The sequence below is a fragment of the Oculina patagonica genome, chromosome 6, assembly GCF_052425735.1.
Source record: "Oculina patagonica isolate OP01 chromosome 6, crgOcupat, whole genome shotgun sequence".
Classification (NCBI taxonomy): Eukaryota; Metazoa; Cnidaria; class Anthozoa; order Scleractinia; family Oculinidae; genus Oculina; species Oculina patagonica.
The window spans coordinates 28,936,271-28,951,670 of record NC_135763.1 but is presented as its reverse complement, the minus strand read 5'-3'; the positions used below and the strand labels follow the sequence as shown (position 1 = coordinate 28,951,670).

At 37.6% G+C, this 15,400-nt stretch overlaps 2 protein-coding genes across 2 annotated transcripts in view; one reads left to right on the top strand and one right to left on the bottom strand.

Annotated features, from left to right (window-relative positions):
* Positions 1–640: 640 nt before the first annotated feature.
* LOC144658336 (uncharacterized) lies at positions 641–8,207 on the top strand. The gene is made up of 7 exons (XM_078518758.1): positions 641–969; positions 1,783–1,931; positions 2,060–2,142; positions 4,681–4,705; positions 4,870–4,951; positions 5,518–5,539; positions 6,660–8,207. Exons 1-7 carry the CDS (start codon positions 793–795, stop codon positions 6,836–6,838), a joined length of 717 nt encoding a protein of 238 aa, XP_078374884.1. The 5' UTR covers positions 641–792; the 3' UTR covers positions 6,839–8,207.
* A 6,349-nt stretch (positions 8,208–14,556) lies between these two features.
* LOC144658187 (OTU domain-containing protein 3-like) overlaps positions 14,557–15,400 on the bottom strand; it is a 9,500-nt gene continuing 8,656 nt past the window's right edge. The window contains exon 6 of the mRNA XM_078518552.1: positions 14,557–15,187. Within this exon, the coding sequence (XP_078374678.1) occupies positions 14,631–15,187 (557 nt within the window). The 3' untranslated portion in view covers positions 14,557–14,630. The remainder of the gene's footprint in view (positions 15,188–15,400) is intronic.

The following is a 15,400-nucleotide window of genomic DNA, read 5'->3' as shown; positions in this document are numbered from 1 at the left end:
TTGTTCATGGCAATTTGAGTTAGGTGATTAGTTGTATTTATATCAGTGGTAAAATGAACTTCTGCGATTGTTTTATATTTTGATATGATAAAAATGTTGTCTTTCCTTTAATTGTTTATGGCAATTTGAATAAGGTGATATTAGTTGTATTTATATGGGAAAATTGACTTCTGCTATTCTTAAAAAGTGAAAACTCATTTACATCCTTGACAACGGCGACAGCTTTTACAAGAACTCAAAAACGACTGCCGTCTAAAAAAATGTTTTAGCCTCAGAGCATGAGTGCACTAAACTGCTGAAAAACAGGGAATAATCAGCTGGAATAATTACCCGTACAAGTGGGGGGGGACAGGGGGGTCTGAACCTCCCGCCTCCCGTACCTTTTTCTCCCGCTTCCCGCACCTTTTACTCCCGCCTCCCGCCCCTTTCCGTAGCAGTTCTCTCCTGTTTGTTCCATGTCCATTGCGAAATATAATGAAATGTTACGAAATTTTACTCGTTTTCTCCCGGTGCCCGCCACCTTAAAAATCCCGCTTCCCGCCCCCTCTCCTCCCGCTTTTCGCCCCATTTCTCCTGGGCTCCCGCCCCCCCCTGTCCCCCCCCCCCCCCTACAAGCGGGAGAGGACGTGAGAGGACTGGGTCGAGTATACTTCTTGACAACGAAGTAAACAATATGGCGGACGGCTAGTTCCTCACAGATAACCTCTTTTTCACCCCTTTTCGTCCTTATTCGTACCGTTATTTCCGTGAGAGATGTCCATGTGAGATACTTTGGAGGTAATTTCACTCATCATGCCGAAAAAAGTGGGAAAGAAAAAGGCAAAAAAGAAATCAAGCAAGTCTGGAGTTGATCGTGAAAGTTCTTTGCAACTGGGAAGCGTTCCAAACAGGACCATGGTACAGCAAATGGCATCTGAGACACTCAGTGTAGCAAGTAGCAGTCGAAGTGGTACTTCTTCGAGAGAAAGGGTAAGAATGAATAAATTGGAGACTTTTTTAACCCCCTGTTTCGAGAGTCGACCTGAGTTAGCCCTATAATTTTTGGCAACTAAATTGACTTGAAACGTTTTTGAGAATGAATCCGGCAGAGCTCTATTTTTAATCTGTCTTTGTGGTTTAAAAGAGATACGTTAATGCAAAAAAAAAAACAACGATCTCCCACATTTTGATTTTTTAGGTGTGAACCCAGACTTTCATTTCACTATTTTAAGGTGGCTCTGTCACCCTTCAACAGATGAGTTGGTTGTGAGCAAATAATAGAACCAATAATTCCATCACAACAAAAAGATTCCTTTTCAACCTGTTTGACACTTGCAGTAAGGACGCTATTATCATTTTAAACGCTTTTTCTAAGGGCCTCTTCACACAACCCCGGGTTGGATACTATGGAGTTTTTGTTTCTCACATTGGTTTGAGATCACATATTTTTAGCAAGTGTGCCATTTATCAATGTGGTTGTAGTAACTGATCACATCTTTCGACTAGGCATAAAAAATTGGTTTGTAAGTGCGAGTTGGCGTGGGATCAAATTTTTTAGCTTGCAGGTGCCTAAGGCATGAGAGTTGGCGGGTATAGGATACTAGACCGGGGTGGCTTTTGTAGTGTTTATGTAATGTGTTGTAGTTCAATTTTACCCTTGGTACACTTTGGGACCTGGTATTTTCCTTTGTTTAATTTTTATAGTCATTGTTATTTTATATATACCGGTACCCGGCAATAACAACACACCAGAAGCAAACTGTACCAAGGGAAATATTTAACTATATTCTTTGTATTTGACAGCTTTCACAAGCCTTGTTTGATGCTGAACTGCGGAATCAGAGAAGATTCATGAAGGGCAAAGTCACCTCTAGAGCATATGAACAACTTACACCTCAGGAGATTAGAGATCTGAAGCTGGTCTTCGATGTTTTTGATACAGATAAGAGTGGGTAAGTACTATTCAGTATAATTAACTTAAAGTTCAGGCAAAATAATAAAATATGTTCTCAAATCAGTTTTTAGTGTACATACATGATTATATAAAAGCATTTAACTATCATGAATGATTAATTTGTAGGTCAATTGATGCAAGAGAACTCAGGAAGGCTATGAGGGCATTAGGATTTAAAATTTCAAAAGAATCCATAGAGGATATGATAGGTAAGCACAATTAATACTCAAGTCAGAATGAATTGCTTAATTTAAACAACACAGGTGTTAAATATCATCTTTTTAATGTAATTTGAAAATGTAAACTATTGTTAATGTTTTTACATGAATAGCACGGCCAAGAGAGGCAGTGCAGTAACTAAAAACAGCCAAGCAGAGTTCTTTATAATTTGCTAGTTAATAACTTCAGTGGAAAGTTCAGTGGCCTATTGGTTAGCGCCTTGGCCAGGGTCAATGTGTTGTATTCTCAAGTGGCAAGACACTTAACTCCCATAGTGCCTCTTTCCACCCAGGTGTATAAATGGGTACCAGGGAAATAATGATGGGGGTAACCCCTACGATGGACTAGCATCCCATCTAGTTAACAATTAGACTACGAGCCCGAGTTTTCTATGAGCAAATAGTCAACGAGGCGCAGCCGAGTTGACTATCGCTCATAGAAAACGAGGGCGAGTAGTCTAATTGTTTTAGTAGAAACTCTAAAGGATTGCAGTCCAAAACCTACAATATTGTGCATTTTGAAGACAAAAATCAAGAAAATTACCGCTTAAAGAGCTACTCGCGCGCGTGACTGTTTTCTATCGGCGAATAGAAAACAGTGGGAGAACCAATCAGATTCGCGGATTTCCAATAGAACACAGCTGAGTTTCTACTAATAAGGAATAGAAATACTCCTAGTCACTTAACGCTAAAGTAACTGGCTTGGTGTACTGGGTACAATGTAGCTATGTGCCAGCCATACCATACAGATACTAAGATACCATAAACACCCGCGTATAAGCCGCACCCGCAGATAAGCCGCACCCTGAGTTTAACAACTCAAATGTTGGAAAAAAGTTTTTTGAAACTAAATCAAAGAAAATCCAAAGTCGAGTCAAAAATCCAAAGTTGAGTGAACATTGAAACAGAAAATACTTCAGTCTTACCCACAATTTGAGCTCTTTAATATAATGAAAACCAACTTTGACATATTATGGGTGATCTTTTTCTGGCATTTGTTGACAGGTATTTCTTCATTCAACGCAGTTTTTCCATTTTTGTGTGACAACAACAAGAACTTGCGTTTGCAGAACGTTCGTAGCTTAGTAACCAGGCATTTGATCGGACGCGAAATATGGGACTAGGGCGAGAACGAAAAGCAAAACAAGATGGCGATGGAGGCGTTCGGGTTTCGTGGCTATCATATTGACAAATGAAAGAGATTTGGGAGCCATCTATTGGAGATAAACTTGTTGCATAAAGAGAGTTTCGTAATCAGTTCGACGAATTTTTCATCAAAGTGCAAAATGAGAAAGAAACAATTGGCCATCTTACTCGTGAATACTCGTGGTATTTTCTCGCTCGTAAAAGTATCAATATTACTGTTAAAGTTATCGGCCATTGTCGACACTGCAAACAGTATAGGAGCTGTCAAACTTGCAAAAGCAAAGACCGGTACTCTCTTGTAGTTTTATGTTTTTTAATTTACATAATTTTCCATAAATTAGCATCAGTTAACAAAAATTTACGGCACCTTTTCCGAATGTTCCCGCTGATAAGCCGCACCCCCCGCTTTCGAGCGAAAATTTTTGGAAAAAAGGTGCGGCTTATCTGCGGGTTTTTACGGTACATACATATTCAGTGCTCAAAATTAGCGGTTGTCCAGTCGTCCGAGACGACTAAAAGCTCGTTCAGGCAACCAGTTTTTTAGAAATTTTAAGGCCTGGTTGCCCGAGAAAAAAACGCCGGACAACCAAAGAACTTACATTTCCGTGATCACCCAACAGAATAAACCAAAGAAAATGTAAGCTTAAACATGTCAATCCATCACAATTCTTAAGAAAAGGAAAGCAAAGGTTGAAACAGTTAATTGGACGTTTGTCGAGTGCAATAAGCCGAGAAAAGCTTGCCGTGTTGTCTTATTTTGACGCGTGTTGAAAGTGACTAGTTAATTACGCATGCAGATTTGCATGACTTCAAAATTCAAAATATCTTGGCGCTTTGGAATTCATTTCTTGCCTTTATCTTAAGTGAAATTTAATTATGAGCAAAGTTTAAATTCAAGTTTCTTTCATATTTCAACCTAAAGTTCAGAATTTTTGGCTTTTTTAAGCGAACAGATTTGTGACCCACGTGTAATTGAGATGCATCTTGTCTGGCTGTTGTCTGGAAATAATTTATATTTTAGCTGTTTTGAGTTTGGTGTGTTTTTGCGTGTGTAGGGATTTGTAAATGAGTGAAAGTGTTGTGTTCATTTACTATAAAGGAATTCTGCAGTTTTGTTTAGGATGAGCAGTTTCACACCGTGTGAATTGTAAAATAAATGTTATCGTCTCATGACCTGAGAACAAAAATTAACTGTGTAACAAAAAAATACAACACTTAATACGGACAACCAAGCCCTCAGCAGTGCAACCAAACTCAGGGTTTAGGTTGTCCGGCATTTGCCATAAGGACAACCTGGATTTTTTCTAATTTCGAGCACTGCATATTTTGATATGCCATTGTAATATTACTTGTATACTAATTCGGTTTTTTTCGCATTCACAGCTGATTTGGATATTGACAAATCAGGGTAAGTTTTTAATTAATTTAACTTTTTAAATGACACACCGCTCCTGCCATGCTTCAAGTCACCCCTCACTTTACATTTTATTATTATTTAATTCTTTTGTTTTACTCTCAAAAGGGCCAAGATTAAAAGTAATATGTAATATGTTCAACATTAAATGCTTACAGGTCAATTGAATTTGACGAGTTCTTGGAATTTATCATTGCCAGACAAGGGGATGGCAGAGATGTCCATAATGAAATTGTTCAGGTATGTGCATGTGTTTCTAGAGTTGTGTTGTTCAAGAGAATATCCATGCGCCCTAAATTAAGCCCCACCCCTCCAAAAATTCCAGAGGTGTCAGCTTAACAACCACCAGGTTAAAATATTCTGCAAAGTGGGTGAAAACTTTTGATTATTTGACATGGGTTAACATGCTTCCATGCAGCTAGTTTCCATGGTAACACACAGTAGTGTCATTATGGTTCGTACTCGCCTTGAAAACCCTTGAATTTCAGGAGCTTGATTTCAAGGCCTTGAAAGTACTTGAAATTGGTTTTCAGTCCTTGAAAGTCCTTGGTTTTTTTTTATTGAACGTCAAAACAGAAGACCCCCAAAATAAGTGGGTTTTTTTGTTCTTCAGCACACACATCAACGGCACAACAGACTGGAAATCGTTGATTTGGGGTAAATTTCATGAAAAAAGTCCTTGAAATTTCCAAGGAAGGGTCCTGGAAAGTCCTTGACTTTTTGGCCTGAAAAAGTGTATGAACCCTGTGTATTTTGTGCACATACAATCCCAGGTACTCAACTTATTCTTCACTTTTTTACTTTAGGGTTTCAAGATGTTTGATACAGGTGAGCATCTACCTACAATATTTTTTCCCTGCTTAGAGGAGAGAACAGAAATCACAAATCATAAAAAAATATTGGATATAACTGTCTAGCTGGGTGCTTTGCAGAGGCAAAAATTAAGTATTCTAATTAAAGGCAGGTGTTCAACTAAATACAGTTGAACCTCTTCAATACCCGATTCCCTCTATAGTGCGCACCTGCAGGGAATCACAGTAGTTTTATCGTCAAACCATGCGCGAGACTCAGCAACAATGCATGTCAAACCATGTGTGAGACTCAGCAACGATGCATGTCACCAAAGGGCAAGAGCTTAGTAAGGATATTATGGAGGTGTCCAAATATCATAGGGGTAGAGATTATGGTGAATTCTCATTTCTCTGGTACCAAGTGAACCTTCCATAATATAGAGGTGTCTGGATTGTAGAGGTGTCCATAACAAGAGGTTTGGTTGTTTTGGACACAAATACCTAAATGGAGGAATTTAATAAACACTGGGTCCTCCAGGCCAATTTTGAAATAGGTTTTTGAGTCCAGAAAATATGTCACGTGGCTGGGACCATGACTACAGGTCCACTTACCTTAGAGAGGCCTTCCAAGGGGTAAAAGCGACAAGCGACATGACCCTGAAAGTGGCGACACTGGGATTACTTAACAGCAACAGGCGACATCATAATGGCACTGAAATTGCGACAGCGACATAATAAACACTTAAAAGTGACAGTGACATTAGAAGGATGTGCATTTACCAATAGGTAAAAAGTGGCTTGTAAATATACCGGTATATACGAAAAATATTGCTGAAAATCACTCGAAATGCAGGAAATGGCATTTCTGAGAGCTCAGATTTTCAACATTTCCAGGTCTACGCCCCTGGACTTCTCTTGACAGGGGATTATTCTTCTTCTTTATCATTCTTAATTGCGAAAATTAAGTTCCGCAAATTGCTGTAGCAATTTGGAACACTGGAAAAATGACAGCGACATTTACAGCCGTAGGATGAGCAACATCGGTTCTCAGAAGCATGCGACATTGTGACACTGCTTCGGCCACCAACAGGAAGTTTCTCTTCAACCTTAGCTAAGTTACAACTAAGCAGTTATATCCAAGAATGTTTTCCTTTCAGATAAAACAGGAAAAATCTCGCTGACCAATCTAAAGCAGGTTTCCAGACTCTGTGGTGTGAAGTTAAATGAACAGGAACTCAAAGAAATGATACAAGAAGCTGACAAAGATGGTGACAATGAAATCGACCAGGAGGAGTTTGTGAACATAATGTTAAAAACAAACTTGTTTAGTAGCTAACAGAAGAATTACACAAGTAAGGGCATACAATTTCAAGATTTGACACTCAGGAGGGCTCCCCTATAGAAATGATGGTGGTGGGCGCTTTACCATTTAGGGAAAAAATTGTGAAATGGTACCGCTAAGGGTGCTAAAACCTAAACAAATACCACTAGAGTTGTTGCAGTACCTTTTAGGCACCTTTTAAGGATCCTAGTCAGCCTCCGTCATTTTCGATACCATAGAATGAAAATTGTATGGTGAACTTCAATCTTATTGCATTGCTTAAATTTGTGTTAATCAGGGTTTCAAATAACAGTCGGTCATCGGACATTGGCCAACCAAAATTTGCTCATGTCCGAGGAAATCCCAAGTGAGGTCGGACATAATGTCCGGACAATTTTTTAATCAAAAATCTTTTTACTGCGACGATGAATAAAAATATGTCCGACCACAATTTTGTTTTGTCCGACCAAGATGGTGGCTAAGTAGGACATATGTCCTTTCAAGTGAAAAAGATTATTTGCAGCCCTGGTTACTGGAAATGTGTTTATTTACCTTTAACAGTTTCACAGTGATCTCTTCCTTTTAGACACGCTCTGCGTAAAATGTAATGCCAAAACTCTCGTATGTAAACAGAAACAAAGGCATGGCTGACTAGGGTCCTTTAAGGTTATTGATCTGGAAACTGAAGCGTAACCAAATTTTTATGCAAATAACTTTTATTTCTGCATCATTCAAAAAAGTCTTTTAGAGGAAAATGTTCAACAGATTCATCTTTATCACTATTAAAATTGCCAGTTGCAGATAATTTGATATTTTAGAATTAGTACCTCTTAAGTTCAAAATAAATTTGGGCCACACCCACAAAACAAGGTTCTGGTGCCTTTTAGAGGTGTTTTCGAAATTTTCCGACTGGCTGCTCTATCATTTTAGAGGAGTTACCACACCCTCCCCACCCCCACTCCCTTGGACATGACATCAAACTTTATATAAACAAATGTAAATAAGAGAATTTTTGAATAATTATTTTTAATAAGTGTCACCTTCGTAAAATTAATAAGAAAAAAAGTTCCTTTCGCGCATAGTTATATTTTTGTACTTAGTTTTTGTGAAAATCGACTTGTGAGACAGGGTATTCCTTCTCTTTCCGCTCAAAACAAAAAGAAAGGAATTTCTGCCTTGCAGAGTAGCAAATATTTTAATTATTTAAATATTTTGTCTACATATTGTTTTCAATATTAGTGTTTATGAGTGATTTTAGTACTATCAATGCCGACACGTTAACAAATGTTATTTTTAAAATGACTGACATAAACTATGGACACTAAACCACGACAGAAAAATAACTTGACCCGTGTTGCATTGTATAATAAAATTGTAGAAAATGTACGACTGTGTTCCTAGTAATGGATTTTTGTTTCATTTTAAGTAACAGGTTTCAATTATCCAAAAAATACATTATTATTGTAATTCGACTTGGAAATGAGCCAAGATTGCAGAATTCAGGGCTACTCCAGATCTCATTTTACTTGTGTCAGAATGCTCTGTAGAACCAATATGACTATTGTAAAAATTTTAGGTATGGCATCGTACTCGATTTTCGTCAGTTTCTGGCGAAAAGTAATCAAATATAACCAACCCAAGGATTTCAGAGGTGGCCGAGTGTTATCGCTGCGGCATGGCTGATACACTGTCCACAGCCTCTTGATTTTTCAACGCAAAAAAGTTGAAAATCGTCTTATTAATTACAGTTTTTTTTTTTATAAGTTAAAGTTCAGTTAGTGTTAATTAAGTAAGAGAGGTAGGCACTAGATATATATATATATTGTTTTTTAAATATTCATGTAAACAAGTGATTATGTAATTTTCCTTTCCTTTGTTGTACTTTTATTCCTTTAATTTTTTATTTCCTGTATTTTTTTTGTGTGTCGTTTTAATGTAAATGTTTGTATTTCATTCAATAAAAAAAAATAAAATAATAAAAAATAAAAAAAATCGCTGCGGCATGGCTGATACACTGTCCACAGTGTATCAGCGAGCGAGCGAGGGGTGAGGGGTGAGGGGGGGGGGGGAGATTAATTTTATAAGTTTGTTTGCACGATTACTGCCAAGCTTCTTCGCAAACTATACAAAATTGCTTTCAGGGCGTCGCTTGCCTATAGACCCGTTGCATTTCCTCGTACTTAAGTGTAAAACATCGTTTTGTATTTTTATAGCTTCTAATGTAGGTATTTGATAACATTGCACTGAACCGTTTGTAGCATGTTTCGTTATATAATGTGCAACCCCAGCTAGACTCTGGCGTTAACCAAAATCAAAAAAAAATTTGGTGGTACCTGTATGAATATTAACTGAATTTTTTTTCATGGGGAGGTTGCAATTCATAGCAACGTAACACCTTGAGTTTCCAAAGCAAAATGTCTCGATCTGCAACCTTCCCCACGAAAACAAGAAATCCTTCGAGAACTGGTACCAGTTTATAAAAGAAATTGGGATCAAAAAGCGGGATAAAGTTTTGTTATTTATTGAACAAATTTTTTATCAATGCTTTTGCTTCATACCTTAACGATCGATGATCCGCGAACAATAGCACCGTCAGAAACTTCACATTCCCCTTTTGAACACATTAATTAACTATCAACAGTAACAATTGTAACCCTTGACTATCGACACTTGAGCCAACGCAGTTTTTTCTCTCCGATACCTGTGATAAAATTTTCTGTTTTTATCCACATACGTGTGAAAAAACGAGTAAACATTCATACTATGAAAATCATCGAAAAACGGCCAAAGGGTAGGTAACTTCCCTGTTTCTCTTTTATTAAAACATTATCCACCTTCTAAAAAAATACAAAGAATTAAGGCTTTCAACAAACATTTCAGGTATTGTGATACATAAGCTGTTATCGACTCAGTATTTTTTTGGTATTTTATACTTTCGTAAAAATTGGTTGTGAGGAATGCGTCCACTTCCTCATGTTCAGGCATTGGTTTATACTTCGAGAGGTACTACATCAGGCAGCCGTTATATCCCAGGGTCCGCGCGCTCACTTTTAAAATCCCTATTTCCCATCCCTTACGAAAAAAGAGAGAGGCCTCTGCAGAGGAAAGTGTCTTATAAACATGATAAAAGACGTAACTTACTGCACTGTACTTTTTCTTCTTTGATGAACCTCTTCTGCGTCAAGTGAGATCTCCGTTAGTAGTTGGTTCTCTGTTGAGAATGGGATACCATCTTAGACGTTCTCTTTTTAAAGGAGTCCTAATAAGCCAATTAAAAAACAAAAATGACAGCTGACAGCTAACAGTTGACAAATGAGCCATAAAGGTAAACGCGATCATTGAGCAGAGCTTTCTAGCGCCAAAATTTTGCCTAGAAACAGCATATGCCAAATGGAGTTTCTTCAGGGAAGGCAGAGTTTTCTTCATTCAAAATACCTAAAAATTATTTCTTATCAGATAAATTTTAGTTTCCGATTCTTTAGATAAGTCTTAAGTTACAAAGAATAAAAACGTGACGGAATGAAATATTTTAATGAGAAAATAGAAAATTACTGACAGTTGACAGTCGTCAAATGAGTTATTACGGTACGTGCGATCACTTAGCAGAACTTGCTAACGCCAGATCGTTGCCAAGAAACAGCGCATGCCTAGTGGCGTTTCTCTATCACTGAGCAGAGCTTGCTAGCACTAGAATATTACCTAAAAGCAGCACATGCGTTTCTCGAGGGAAGGCAGAGTTTTCTACGTTTAAAAATAACATAAAATTATTTCTTATCACGTAAATTTTAGAAGAAAAAACGTAACGGTACGAAACATTTCAACGAAAAAACATAATATTAGAAATTGAAAATTTGCAGCAATGAAGAATAAGCACGAAATTACTGATAGCTGACAGTCGTCTAATGAGCTATTAAGGTACGTGAGAAAACTGAGCAGAGCTTGCTCCAGAATAAAAGTTCCTAGAAACAGCACATTCTTAGCGGGGTTGATTTTTGCTTAATATAAAAATACTAGAAATAAGGTATATCCTGTAAGATAAATATAAAAGTTCAAATGTCGCCTAAAACTACTGTAAAAATCATTACGCTAAAAATCCTAGCTTTCGCCGATGCACGTCATCATCAGGGATTGAAAATATTCCGCGTGGGCCTATGCTTAAATGTAAAGTAAAATAAAATGTGTCAAAAGCGTAAAAATGCGGGAAGTATGTGAAATTATAAGCTAATAAATATATGTTATTCACCGGCCGGGAGGTCCGTATTGGGAAAAACTGTTTCCCAGCAGAATTTTATTCTGATAAACAGTGCCAAACCGCTGAATGAAATGCGTAGTGTCTACGTACGGCACAATATTGTGATAAATCTATATATTATCTTAAGTTTTAATTAAGTTCAAAATGGCGGATGAACGTGGACGAAGGGGGTTTCCAAGATGTAATGGGAGTTTGGGAGTACATCAGGAGAATACGAATTTTTTTTCCTTTCTGGAAGGAGTTTTACTAGCGAGACCAGTGCTCGAATCCACATTTAAACACAATATTGCAACGGAAAGGATGGCCGAGGTATCAATAGCTTATTTTGAAAGTCCGCGGATATGAAATTTTCTTTCATTGAAATCTATCAAATAGTCGGTAAGTAATAAATAAGGCTGTATTTTCCACTACAGATTGGTATCACTCAGCAATTAAGATGAAACTGATGCATTTTGAAACAATTAATATCTATAGTTGGCTTGCTTTGTCTTTCGGTCGATCGATAATTTGCACGTTCGTCAAGTTTTTGTTCCAGTAAAATTTTATATTCGTTCATGGTTGTCTTACTCTCGTTAACGAAGTTCCCAAGTACATCTATACATCTTAAAATCAAAATTTCCTCTGGCATTCGTAGCTCATTAGGTAGTAAGCTTTATGTGAATGATAAATTTGCTCTGCTATTGAAGGCAAAACTACATTTGTAAACACAGTATTTATATACATCAGTCCCTTAAAATAATTTTTTCTTCATTCACATGGTCTGTCATAAAAAGGGACATATAAGTTTAACATGCGGTAATTGCAGTTCTTCAGGGGTGTATCATTGCACTCATGTATATTTTTTGCTTTGTCAACATCCACTGAGTGCTATGGGGTAGACATTCAAAGAAAGATAACATTAATTCAAAGGATGAGAGTACTTACCTTAAGGTTACTATTGTTGGTGGCTATTAATTTAAGTGTTTTTTCTGAGCAAGACTTAGCGACTTTTTAATATAGCGATTTTCCAAAAACTTCAAAAAATAGTAATATCGTGTAAACCAGCTTTTACTGGCCGGTGATGAACATATGGCTAAGATGAACATAAATGTTCAGTAAAAGAACAAACTATCTTGACATTGAATGAACCTTTGCATTGCCTGAAAGAACAAAGTTACCAGTATCCATTTGTTAATGAATTTTTCAACTCGACCATGAGAAGATAAGTGTTCCTTTAGGGTGGAAGGGGGGACCGGGGAGGTACTTGAAATTTGACCAAGACAAATTTTAGCAAGAACTAAATTAAGCGATTTTTGCCCAACTCACTAAAATCGCTAAAATGTAATAGCCACTAACAATAGTAACCTTAAGGTCAATTTCTGTACATGTCCTATGCCTCCACCCCCCCCAAAAAAAAAGGAACCTGGTTGCATGCCATGCTGATAAATAACAAATTGCTTACACTTAGCTGGTTTGTACGTTGTACGTGCACGTTGTCCTACAGGTTATTTTAACAAGGCACATAGAATTTTGAATTCATTTACAGATTCACCAAAACAATATCCTGCAATACAACACATCACTGAACTCTGCATGAGGCTAGGCTGTCAAGAGATGTGGGCTGGAATGAACATCCTGCAGTAACTTGTATGAAACACATGATCAGCAGTCAGAATTTCAGCCAACGAATTTTATTTCAAATTTACTCTAATTTCAGAAACAGTGAACACTGCTCTCTTTAAATTGACTTTTAGCAGACTGTACAGCTAGAAAAAATTAAATATTTGGAAGTTATTGTTTTTTAAATAAAGAGTAAAAGATAAAAAGCTTTAGTTTAGATCCAAGATTTATTTAATCCAACATGGCCACCAAATCTATAATGGCTGACAATGTATAGAGATTAATTGAAAATGAATGAATAAGGCTGATTAAAATGCATTGTTGATTTTCGAGGCATGTAAAGGGGTAAAGAAAACTTTTTGGTTACAAGTAAAGATACCAGAAAGGGAAATAAGCAGCAGTTTTCAGTTGTTACATGTATCAGGCCTCTAAATTGATAATAAATTATGTTGACTTTACTGTTTCCTGCCAATTTCAATTCTTAGAAGTCACTGAAGTAAGAGGCATCTGTTAGTTTCTTTTAATCATTTGCCTTCTGTCACAGTGTCTGCCATTCTTTAACAGAGAAAAATGTTTGTCGAATAATACCACTGTCCTGCATAAAACGGTTGAGTAACCCGGTTCTTAATTAAAGAACCCTTTAGCAAATGTGGAATTTGGTGAAAAAAATCCGTAGCGTCTTTCCATTACCAGCTTCGCAGCATCTTAAGGTGCCTCATATCTTGTTTTTGTTTTCGGAGACCCAGGGGCAGTTAGTGGGGCGAAACGAAGGAAAACCGGGCAGAAATCGTAGCGACGAAAGTTTTCAAGTACTTGAAAACTTTCGTCGCTACGATTTCTGCCCGGTTTTCCTTCGTTTCGCCCCACTATAAACTGCCCCTGGGTCTCCAAGGATGGTTTTCACTATACGTGTCTCTCTCGGCATTTCAGCTCTGAAAATAATCTTCACTTCTTAGCTGCTTAGCTAGAAGGTCTCGATGGACTACTGGATGGTTAGTTTTCAGTTAGAATATTGGGTTATTTATAACTTATCAGCTAGAACTTTAAACTTGCTTCAACTATCAAGTACGTTTAACAGATTTTATAGACACTGATTTCAAAAATTGTCATTTGTCAGCAGACATTTACAATTTTGGGTAATTCTGGGCTATCAGTTTATAATACCACATTCACGACTTTGCTCAGAGCCTTTGATTTTTTCTCTGTGCTACTGTGGTCCAACTGACCCAAATTTGGGGGTTCTCTCCCCCCCCCCCCCTCCCCCCCCCCCAAAAAAAAAGAAGTTGTCGGAGTCGCAAGCAGAAAGGAAGTACTCGGAGGGTCCGAGAGCTAGCATTGTGATTGGTTTGTTTTTCCGCTTCTGCTTGCAACTCCGTCAATCTAGTTTTCTCTGGATCATAAAGCGACGGAATCATAAGCAGAATCAGAAGAAAATGGAAACGTTCCGATTTACCGAATCCGATTCCGTCGAGCTGATGATACCGCTTACGACTCAGATTTCCGACTTTCACTAGGACATACGCGCTGGTTAAAAAAAAGAATTTCCAAAAATACGACTAGGATTACGACTCTGTCGCTAGCGAAAACTGCCAGCCTAAAGGCGGTTGGTGTTACACGGGACAACTTCGATTTTTTGCGCAACATTTTACTCGCGCAACACGTCGCAAGCTTTTTAAACCAAGTTAAAACTCACAACTTGCGAATAACGTTTCTGTCGGTTTATTTTAAAACATAAACCGCCCTTTTAAATATTCCTTGTATTGAGCGCGATTTTGGGTACAAAAAGGTTTAGTTCAAAATTTATTTCTTGGACGCTTTCTTTGAAGCGTTAGTGCATAGACAGAATCTGCCTGGGCATGTAGAGTGAAATTAACAAATGACATTTCTCATTTTGGGAAATAATTTTAATTTATTTCATGTTGTTTGACAACAATATGAGAATAGATCTATCAGCCTCTATATTGCAAGAAGTCCTAAATCAGCAACAATGCCAGCACTGGTACTTTGCTCCCCTGCAACTGAAGACTCAAGACAAGGGCTTGACTCCTCTTTTCTTCTTTCTGCTCTCCTTTGCTTTTTCTCCTGCTTAGCAAGTTGCTTTCTTTTCTTGTTGCTCAAGTGTGTATTACTTGATCCTTGCATAGTCTTGGACTTATCAACAACTTTGGGCCTTGCCCCTTGTTGCTCGTAAGCTTTAGTCGCTTTGTCTTTGCTATGTAATGAGGATTTAATTGAGTCTTGTGCAATATCATTCTTTATTCCACTTGGTGAATTTGAAATATTAGTTTCAGACACGTCTCTAGTTCTCGATTCTGATAATTTTGTGCTATCTTCTGGGGAACAACTGCAGTTTTCACCTGCTAAATTGTTCATATCATCATCCTTAATTTTCACATTAGCAGAGTCAGCATCTGTGGCAGAAGTTTCAGATTCCAATTCATGACATCCTGTCCCCTGAACATGATGATCAATAAGTTCACTGCTGGTAGCATAAAGTTCTTCAGACAAACACCCTGAAACAAACACAATCTTGTTAAATGTATCGTTAGACTTGCTTACAAGTCAAGCTCACAAAGTGCGGGGGTCTACTACCACCAAACAGGAAACGAGGAACGAAAGACTTTTAGAAAGTCTAATGTATCACCAGAGATGAATTGTGCATGAAGAGCCTAAGGGGGGACTAAAAAAATTTTACATGGAGATTCCGCACCAAAGGAGGTCTAATT

Coding starts and splice junctions, on each gene's coding strand:
- LOC144658336 (XM_078518758.1), top strand. CDS start 793: ATGCCGAAAAAAGTGGGAAAGAAAAAGGCAAAAAAGAAATCAAGCAAG. Junction 970..1,782: donor GTACTTCTTCGAGAGAAAGG/GTAAGAATGAAT, acceptor TGTATTTGACAG/CTTTCACAAGCCTTGTTTGA. Junction 4,706..4,869: donor TTGGATATTGACAAATCAGG/GTAAGTTTTTAA, acceptor AAATGCTTACAG/GTCAATTGAATTTGACGAGT.